General features: G+C 32.0%; 2 protein-coding genes across 2 annotated transcripts; both read right to left on the bottom strand.

Moving 5' to 3' along the window:
- Nucleotides 1-314: 314 nt before the first annotated feature.
- On the bottom strand, nucleotides 315-2,634 carry LOC123706120 (probable palmitoyltransferase ZDHHC24). Its single transcript, XM_045655282.1, has 2 exons — nucleotides 2,523-2,634; nucleotides 315-2,290 (listed from the first exon to the last, which is right to left on the bottom strand). Exon 2 carries the CDS (start codon nucleotides 2,191-2,193, stop codon nucleotides 1,351-1,353), a length of 843 nt encoding a protein of 280 aa, XP_045511238.1. The 5' UTR covers nucleotides 2,194-2,290; nucleotides 2,523-2,634; the 3' UTR covers nucleotides 315-1,350.
- A 585-nt stretch (nucleotides 2,635-3,219) lies between these two features.
- Nucleotides 3,220-9,234, bottom strand: LOC123706116 (trifunctional enzyme subunit alpha, mitochondrial). Its single transcript, XM_045655274.1, has 14 exons — nucleotides 9,040-9,234; nucleotides 8,804-8,910; nucleotides 8,355-8,541; nucleotides 7,469-7,661; nucleotides 7,191-7,312; nucleotides 6,858-7,084; nucleotides 6,470-6,649; nucleotides 6,080-6,246; nucleotides 5,693-5,922; nucleotides 5,265-5,457; nucleotides 4,953-5,088; nucleotides 4,457-4,680; nucleotides 4,152-4,268; nucleotides 3,220-3,685 (listed from the first exon to the last, which is right to left on the bottom strand). The coding sequence occupies exons 1-14, from the start codon at nucleotides 9,107-9,109 to the stop codon at nucleotides 3,547-3,549; spliced, it is 2,292 nt and encodes a 763-aa protein (XP_045511230.1). The 5' UTR covers nucleotides 9,110-9,234; the 3' UTR covers nucleotides 3,220-3,546.
- Between the last annotated feature and the right edge of the window lie 559 nt (nucleotides 9,235-9,793).

Below are 9,793 nucleotides of genomic sequence, written 5' to 3'. Positions count from 1 at the left end.
TAAGTACCTTTCAAGTCGAAATAATCTATAATTTAGTGGAATTTCTGAAAGTTATCCTTACGACTAAGTACCTTTACCGTTGTTATCTTTACGTAATAAAAAAAACATAGACACTGGTTGTACAATATAAGTAAATTTATAACCTTTAGATTAGCTATTTGTCGTATTGGTAGTTTTGAATTTAATTAATCAATAATTAGTTATGGTAATGATATTATATTGTATGGTATGCAAAGCCTAACTACCGATATGTTCTAATTATTTTATGTTAAAAAAAATATAAAACACGAATCATGAAAAATAAAAACACGTTGAAAACTTTATAGCTTTTTAATGGACGGACATTAAACATAATTATTTTCTCTATCAAGGCACATAAAATAACCAACATAATTAGGTATGTATTATGTATATAGAGCACTCCTAAAGACCTGAATCTGTAGTATGTAGCCTATATATGGATTGAATATTATAATATGCATTAATTCTATTTGAATACATAATAGATTTATTTACATATTTTATGCAGTTCTATATGTAAGTTTGTGCTATTAGTAATGCAGTATTTTTTTTAATTTTTCGTGCCATTTTCAATCCACATACATAACATGTCTTTTTCCTAATTTACTAAAATTACAATTTGATAGTTTGAGAATGTATGTATGTTAGTAGCTCTTTCACACAAAAACAACAGAACGAGTTTTTATTAAGTGATGGCAATGATGTAGCTTAATATGTATCAGAGTAACAGGTACATAGGCTTTTTATTATTGTTTTTAATAATTTTAAATGTAAGTACCACATACTACATAATCATGACAATATTTTTGTAAACAAGCACCAATACTTGGCACAAACATAGTTCATAATATAATTTCTAGTTAAAAAATAAGTTTAAAAATACATGTTTATTAATTACATTTATATATAATGAAAAGAGCAGGCAGGCAGTACCTATTCATTTTTATTCCTTCAGATTAAATGCTTGAATGAAATTGAATTGAATTGAAATGTATGAAACATCATAAAATTTATCTTTATCCTTATTAAGAATATTAAATCAATAAAAAACTTAACACACTAAGCGCAGCAGCTATAATTATTGTGCATTTGAGATAATATAAGTTCATCAGTAAATGGTTACATAATATTAATAATAATCTATAATATAAATTATTAATAAATATGGACTTTTCCTATAACAATATTATTTTCTACTTTTACTTTGGACCCTTAGAAAAAGTTTTGATTAACTAGCTGTCAAAAATCACTACATCAGACTAGAAATAAGTTAGAAATTGTTAAACCTTTCAACAAACAAGCCATTTTATGCTCAGAATATTAATTATGTTATTGACACTTATTTTCAACAGCCCATTCAATGCCATTGCCTGGCAGTGGACTATTTATAAATGGGGAGATCCATGTAAGGTACCATTTAGATCCAAACACTTCAATAAGGTTCAATTTTAAGCCCTTATTATATGAAATTTCCTTAGAACTTGATTTTCTTTCAGGTGTCACCTTGCCTTTGATTAAATTGTTAAAATGGTAAAAAAACAGGAAACCAGTGAACACACCTACAATAAAATTTATTTCAACTAAAAATACATAAATACTCTCAGCCCCAAAATCTATGACAAAGGTTGCAAGTGGGAACACAAACTTTCCTATAATAAGGCCTTGATTCCATTTTAAAAATTTGCTTAAGAAAAATATATTGTAGTAAAAAGAATAAAACATTGCAACAAAAATATAGAAAGTGAAGCACATAAAGTATCTATGGTTATAATAACCGACACAACAGGCGAAGAATGTACAATGATGATCTCTTTTTAAGATACAAATATCACAAGTATCACAGTGCCAAGCTCGAGGTGGCCTTAAGCACTCACACACAGCACACATGGTCCAATCATCTTTGTTTTCAGAGTCCAAATGTTTACCTCTTATACTAGTGTCAGTGAACATACCAAAAATCATATTTCCTAAAATATTCATTAATAAAAATGTTGCACATGTGTAATGTAAATAGTAAGGTATAGTCCACTCCTGTACCACGGTCGGTAACACTACACATAGTTCAAAATATAAAAACGCTGGCACTAACACAAATATTATTGTCAGATATGTACCATGTTCAAGAAGTCTCTTCAGCTGTTTATTTTTGATAAAAGTTAACTTTAAAAGCATTTTTGTTGTTGTTGAAAGTTTCTTCAATTTTTATACCTTATGATTTTCTCGAAAATATCTCAATTCCACGCCTAGTTCTAACCACAGTTCTAACTCTCTGAAAGAAGTACATAACATTTATAATATTTTATTGTTTATTAATTCATTTTTGTATAGAGGTACTGTTTCTATAAAGTTGTTAACACATTCGTTAATATGGTTATCGATATGTTTTATAATATTTTAAATGAATGAATTGTTAGGAACTTTCTAAAATTGTGTGAATAAAATTTAATTATTAGTAATAATTAACAGTTTTATTGACTAAACATTACTGTATAATATATTACCTCTTACGTAGTTTTGACTACTGTATTGTAGTAGCTTGAGAAATTTTAAGAATTATTTAAAAAAACTTTATTTCAATTACGATATTTTCGTGTTAAGATCACTTTCTTCACGAAGTAAATACTAAATTGACAACTGACAGATATGAATTGACATTTGACATTTCAGAAAACCAAGAGAAATCGATTAACTCATTTAATTTTTTCAGGCGAAATAAAAGGCGCATGCACAAGCAATTTTATACCTTCCTTGAGATTACCTTGGATTTTCAACTTTTAGATTTTCATGAGAGTTTCAGATTTACAAACATTTTATTCAACCAAGGGATATCATGCGATCTTTCTGTTATTCAGAGTTGCAAATTTCTTTAGCGCTGGGCCGGAACTGCGCTAAAGAAAATTAAAATACACGTAAAAACACACGTAAAAATGATAAAAAGCAGATGGTATATAAAGTTCCATTTAAAAACGGTTCAGGTGTAATGACTCCAATTAATGCTCTAGTTCAAAAACATACACATACACTGCAAATTTTAATAAACATTGATCTCTTTAATCATCTCGCTAATCCAGGCAAATCAAGGCAAATTCAAATAGGCAAAAATCATCAATATTAATTCAGCCTTTCTTGTATTTATTTATTGTAGGAACATCGTAGGCATAACTAGGAATCGGATGGACAGCAATAAAACAAAAAATATAGAATTTTTATTTTTTATTCAACTAAAAAAATTGTAATCAACACAATTTTAGCGGATTGAGACTTTTTTCAGAAGACAATAGCAAAATAAATAATAGAAAATTACATACACATATCCTAAGATTCTCTTACACTTAATTATAAAATCTTCAAAAATATTTCTATGTAGGTATATAACGTTTCATTATTCTTAACGGCAACATCGCCAATCTTATAAATATCACGATTCACGTGTTATAATATAGTAATTTCGTATTTGTGAACATGCAAAAATAAGAACAATAGAGGAGGGCAGTATACAACGCTACAAGCGTCACTTATTTAGATTCAGCGCTTGTAGAATTTCTTGCTGGTATCTTTGGCCATGTCGACGAGAGTCTGGGCGGGTTTGAAGGGAGCGCCATATAGGCCTTGATACTCTTCCATCTTCCTAACTAATTTGTCCGCGCCAAACTGGTCCACCCATCTAAAATAAATATTTTTTATATAAATATTGAAGATACTAAAGTACTGCAATAATATCAATTATTGATAAACACTCGCTTATGAAAATGTTCCTGAAATTTTAGTATTTGACCCCCTTTTTTACTGTTTGCGACCCTTTTATGTGAACGCATTTTATGGTCGGTCGGAATTTTTATATAATATTTAAATAATATCAAAATGGAAACGATATAAAAGAAATATTATTAGCGTACAATTAAAAGTATTATAAAATCACTACATAGTATAAAAAAAAGTCGCTTTCTCTGTCCCTATGTCCCTTTGTATGCTTAAATCTTTAAAACTACGCAACGGATTTTGATGCGGTTTTTTTTTATACATAGAGATTTTTTAATAGAGTGATTCAAGAGGAAGGTTTTAGTATATAATTTATTAGGTTTTAGACAAAGCGGGCGAAGCCGCGGGCGGTAAGCTAGCTATTGATATACCTGAAAGGTCCTCCAGTGAAAGGCGGGAACCCAAGACCGAAAACAGCACCGACATCACCCTCGAGCGGGCTGTGTAAGATTTTCTCCTCTAGCGACAGTACCGCTTCATTGACAAATCTGTAAAAAGTTGGCATTTTAAAATTTGGCATGTTAAAAAATAACGATAATAAAACTTCGCAATCGCTTCTTGCGTTATGTAATGCAAAAAAAAAAAAAAAAGAAATTATCAACAAAAAATGAATAGATTGCAACAGAAATCCATAATAATTTCTTTTTTTTATGAAAAAAATGCATAATTTCCTCACCTAGAAACCATTCTCAGCTGCTGATCTTCGACGGTAGCAGCACCGCGTGGCTCGAGCGAATACTTTTCTTTCAAAAGCTGCACAGCATCCTGGTTCACGTCTTTGCTCTTGCTGCCCTTCTCGTAGATGTAGAAACCTTTGCCCGACTTCCTGCCCATAAAGCCGGATTTCACCAAGTCTTGCATTATGTTCAAGTCACCCCCGCTGATTCTGTCACCGAACGCCTATAAAACATACATAATTCTAGATACCAAAAACATGTCTATTAATTTTTAAAATTTATTTAATGGGACATAGTATAGGTAATATATAATGGGAATTCACCCCAACTTATATGCTCATTATCAGCTAGCTCATTAAGTTTCAGTGCATTAAAAAAACAAGTCAAGTCAAGTTACATGTTTCTGATATAAATTAATCAATAAATTAAAAATAGTTTCAAACAAATTTATCTAATAGCATAAAAAAAGGACTTGAATAAGTATTTATTTTGTACCTTGGCCAAATCAACAGCGATGTGAGCGCCAACATCGATTCCGACTTCGTCAGCCAAAGTAGCGGCGCCCACTGGGAAACCGAACTCCTTGGTCATGTTGTCCAGAGCTTTCGGATCGACACCCTCTTGCAACAGCCTGTGTATATAAATAGTATGAGTTCATAAAGCCTTTGAAAGAAATTTGATCTTATCATCTCTTTCTAATTAGGATTTTGTTTAACCACGCAGGAGGCCGCAGGGAACAGCTAGTAGCTCATAGTCATAGTACAAAATAAATGCTATAAAAGATGTTTAATAGTCATACAACCTCACCTAATAGCCTCGCTAAGCATGGTGGACAGGATCCTGGTGGTATAAAAGCCGGGTCCATCTCCCACGGTGATCACCACCTTGCCCTGGCGCAGCCCCACTGCGACAGCGGAGGCTGCGGTATCATCACTGGTGCCCGGGTGACGGATGATCTCGAGCAACTGCATCTTGTCCACAGGCGAGAAGTAGTGCATACCTGTTTTTGTAAATATAGCGAAATATATCAATACCTAGAACCAAATGGGAGTTCAATTTTGACTCCACTTCTACGTAAAAGAGCTGCAACATAATTGTTATTGGTACAATTACATATTTCTTAAATTAAGCTTTGCAAAAACACACACGTAAAAAAATTAGTTTGAAAACAGGAAAAATATGACCATTTCTCACCTTTTCAAGTTAAAGATTCAATCACATAAAAAAATAGTTACCAATAACTTTCTCAGGACGGCTGCTACCAGCTGCGATTTTCGTTATAGGAATAGCACTGGTATTGGTGGCCACGATGCAATGTTTCGGCACCACTGCCTCGATCTCCTTAATAACTTTGTGTTTGATATTAATGTCTTCAAACACAGCTTCAATTACACAATCCGCATTCTTAAACTTAGAGTAATCCAATGTCGGTAATAGATTGGAGATATATTTGTCCTTCTGCAGACTAAAAAAAAAAAAAACATTGAATAATAAAAAGTTTCTCCAAGATTTTTATGAAAACTATCAATGGACAGTCCGAACTTAAAAAAATGAGTTTCAAAAATTTTTTGTCAACACAAAAACATATAAAAAAAGGATAAAAAATGATTTTGAATACTCACGCGCTAATCCTTTTGCGTTTAACAGCATTGGTAAGGCCAGTCTGTATTTGTCCCATGCCACGATAAAGACCAGCGTTGGTAGCATCCTTCATCACTACATTGTATCCTTTGTCAATTGACACTTGGACTATACCAGCACCCATCAAACCAGCTCCAAGCACACCAATCTAGAATGTGTAAATGTGTCATTTATACCTGATTGCATCATGGATTTTTTTTAAACATCAAAAAGATTGATAAATTCAGTTATCCATAGAAAAAAAATTAAAATAAAAAAGATTGGGTTATTCTATATGTTTTTCCATTTTTTCCACATAAACATGCGTCTTAATTGGAGGTTATATAACATTTTTTTAGCAAAAAAAAAAATGTCTTTGAAAATCAACTTACTGTCTTGACATCAACTTGTGACTTTCCAAATCTATTTTTCTTACACTCAGTCTGTCCACGGAAGAGGCCGATCAAGCCCTTGCTTTGTGGAGTCATGGCCAATTCACCGAAACCTTGTGCTTCTGCCTCAAAACCCGCAACGGGGCCTTTATCTACTCCTACCCTGACTACTTCCAAAATCTGTAAATAGAGAAATAGCAAGAGATATTAGAATATTTTTTCAAGAAAAGAATTATGCTTATTTGTTATAATTTAACACATAATCTACTAACCATTTATACTCTGTTTGAGTAACATATTCTGTATTATGAAAATTTTGCCAAAGACATTCATTTAAGTCTATCACAGTATATAAGTACAAAATATATAATTTTTAGTACAAACTTACTTTCAAAGGTGCCGGGTAGAGACCCCGAGATGCCTTCATGACTTGTTCTTTGGCCTTATTGAAAATAATGTTCTTTACAAAGTCCCACTGCATTACGGTACCAGTAACTTTGTCCATCAGCCCCTTTTTCTTTTCAATCTTCATTTTTCCAGAAGCAATATCTTTAGCCACTTGGATAGCAACTTTTTCTAAATATTGCATTGTATTTTCCTGTGGCTGTCCGAGACCTGATAAAACATTTGGCGGATAAAAAAATCGGATTCTTTTTTTTTACAGGAATGCTAAGATTGAGAGTTAAATACAAAAAATCGCAAGTAAATCTAACAATCTTACCAGGTCCCAGTGGTGAAACAAGCAAGTCTACAATTCCCAATTTCTTAGCTTTATCAGCCTTTACTGTTTTTCCTGTTAAAGCGAGGTCCAAAGTGGTAGGAATTGAAGTTAATTTTGGCATCCTAAAAATTACAAAAAAATATATTTAAGGTTTTTTAATTTTTTTCACTTTTGTTTTATGACAAATTCAATTTTGTTAAAAATAAAAAGTACATTATGATAAGCTAGGAAGTTAGTTAGTCTTCAAATAGTCTACCAATAAATATTTTCCTTATTACCTCTGAGTTCCACCACCACCAGGCAGTAGACCCAACATAACTTCAGGTAAGGCAAAACCAGTTTTTGAATCTTTAACTGCAATGCGGTAATGACAGGCAAGTGCTGTTTCTAAACCACCTCCAAGGCAACTTCCTTGTATAGCAGCTATGTAAGGTTTTCGGGACTTTTCCATTTGATGGAAAATTGAATGACCTAAATAAACAAAGTTTCAAAGTAACAGTAGCTTTAGAAGTAATACCATTTTAAATAACCCTAATTTCCTATAAGGGTTAGGGGTATAAGCCTGCACACTAGGCCTTTGAGAAAATTCATTTTTATTAATCGGCAAATACTTTATTGTATTTATGTTAAACATCCATCCATTCTCACAAACTTTCACATGATATTTGTAGGATTGACATCTAAGATTGTTTTTCAATTGTGTTGTTGCACTAACAAAGTAGTAAAAGTAAAGTATTTAAAAGATTACATGTGTAGAGATGATCAATTATTTTGTGCATTTTGTGGGTACTTGACAAACTTTATTTTAGAAAAAAAGGTATTCAAGAGTATTGTTCTGACAATTTCAATTATTATTGACTAGGTTTCCGCCCGCGGCTTCGCCCGCGCATTCAAAGAAAAACCCGCATAGTTCCCATTCCCATGGGATTTCCGGGATTGCATCATTTTCCCGGTATAAAAAGAAGCCTATGTCCTTTCTCGGGTATCAAAATATCTCCATACCAAATTTCATGAAAATTGGTTCAGTAGTTTAGGCGTGATTGAGTAACAGACAGACAGACAGAGTTACTTTCGCATTTATAATATTAAATAATAGTATTGATTACTAGTACATTATATTTATATAAAAAAAATTATAGTTTTTTATGTGACATAACAACTCACCACTCTTGGCTAAAGCTACAACTTCATCTTTTGTTGTGCAGCTTTCAATCATTCCAATGTCAGCGCCTGCTATGAAGCATCCCGGTTTACCCGATATTAATACAGCTGCCTCAATTGCTGGATTTGATTCTATTTCATTTACAATGTTCTTGACTTCATCCATTACAGCTGTATTCAGCGAATTTACCTAAACAACATATCATTATTAGATATAGATATATTTTATATGATGGCTGCTGAAATGGCTTAGGAAATATCGTAATCATTACAGAAAAAAAAATAATGTACCTATGTAAATGCAAATAGTTAATCTCAAAAAGCTATGATTATTTTTTTCTGGAATTTTAAGTTCTTTTACATGCAGTTAAAAATGAATAAGTGATGTGTAAAATCTAATAAAATCAATGCATATTTAAATTGCAGTTTGCATAGGTAGATTTTGGATGCACCTTGACATTGGGTGAGTCTATAGTTACGACATAAACCCCGTTAACTAATTTGCACTTGGTGTGGACGTTTGAAGTTGCGGCAGCCGCGAAGGTTCTGCTATGCAGTTCTGAAGCAATACAGAAGTTATTATAGTAACACAATTAAAAGAGAACCATATATTTCTAATGTTTTCTAATACCGATATATAGTTCTTATAAATAGTTTGCATAAAGTTAAAAAGTTACAAAATACTTACCATTAAAAAGTTTAACATTGTTGCGATGTTTCAGGATTTTTAGTGCATTAAACATTTTACTGTTCGACATTTTGTAAAACTATTATATAAACAGAAGAATTAAAACAGTAATTGCATTTAAATAATAACTTGATAATTTGGACCCAGACTTTGAACCTAAACTTTCTTAATAGGGGGAGAGGGCAGTGGAAGCGCGAGGCGAGGAAATCTAATTTTGACAGAATAATACGTAATTTGACAGTCCAGTGTCAACTGTCGTTGGGATTTTTTTTAAAGATTCTATGGCCCCTATAGGCGTAGAGCGATAATTTTAAAAATGCTTTAATAAATGTTGCCAATTGAAAAAATTTGCCACGAAAAAAGTCCCACGTTAATGTGAAATTAAAATAATTTAAGTGGGTCCAAGTGTGGGTCTATTGTATAATGTGGAAGTTCCCACTCTACCATTGTAATTACTTGAACCCAAGCTTGAACCATTTAATAAAGAAAATGTAGGATCTGATAAAAGGAAGAATTTTATTGAAATACTTAAATAAATATGTGCAAATAATTTATACTTCACACAAACCATTACCATCTACACTACGGGTGCTAAATAACTGATAGAAAACTGTTGTACGTAATATAGTACCTGTGATAGTACTGTTTTAATTATTCGCTATGTTTTCGATACACTAGCGTAAAATAAATAATTAAACGTCCCCACAAACAACGAAGTGGTTTTTTAAATGACTCTTTTACATCTATTTACCCT

The sequence above is a fragment of the Colias croceus genome, chromosome 3, assembly GCF_905220415.1.
Source record: "Colias croceus chromosome 3, ilColCroc2.1".
NCBI classification, from domain to species: domain Eukaryota; kingdom Metazoa; phylum Arthropoda; class Insecta; order Lepidoptera; family Pieridae; genus Colias; species Colias croceus.
The sequence above is the reverse complement of the archived record's forward strand: the minus strand, read 5'-3'. Positions and strand labels throughout refer to the sequence as shown.

Excerpts from the sequence above, each read along its gene's own strand:
- LOC123706120 (XM_045655282.1), bottom strand. The coding sequence starts at position 2,193 with ATGCTTTTAAAGTTAACTTTTATCAAAAATAAACAGCTGAAGAGACTT.
- LOC123706116 (XM_045655274.1), bottom strand. The coding sequence starts at position 9,109 with ATGTCGAACAGTAAAATGTTTAATGCACTAAAAATCCTGAAACATCGC. Across the intron at positions 8,911-9,039 it reads CAATGTTAAACTTTTTAATG|AACTGCATAGCAGAACCTTC; the intron begins GTAAGTATTTTG and ends GTATTGCTTCAG. Across the intron at positions 6,247-6,469 it reads CACAAGTTGATGTCAAGACA|ATTGGTGTGCTTGGAGCTGG; the intron begins GTAAGTTGATTT and ends TACACATTCTAG.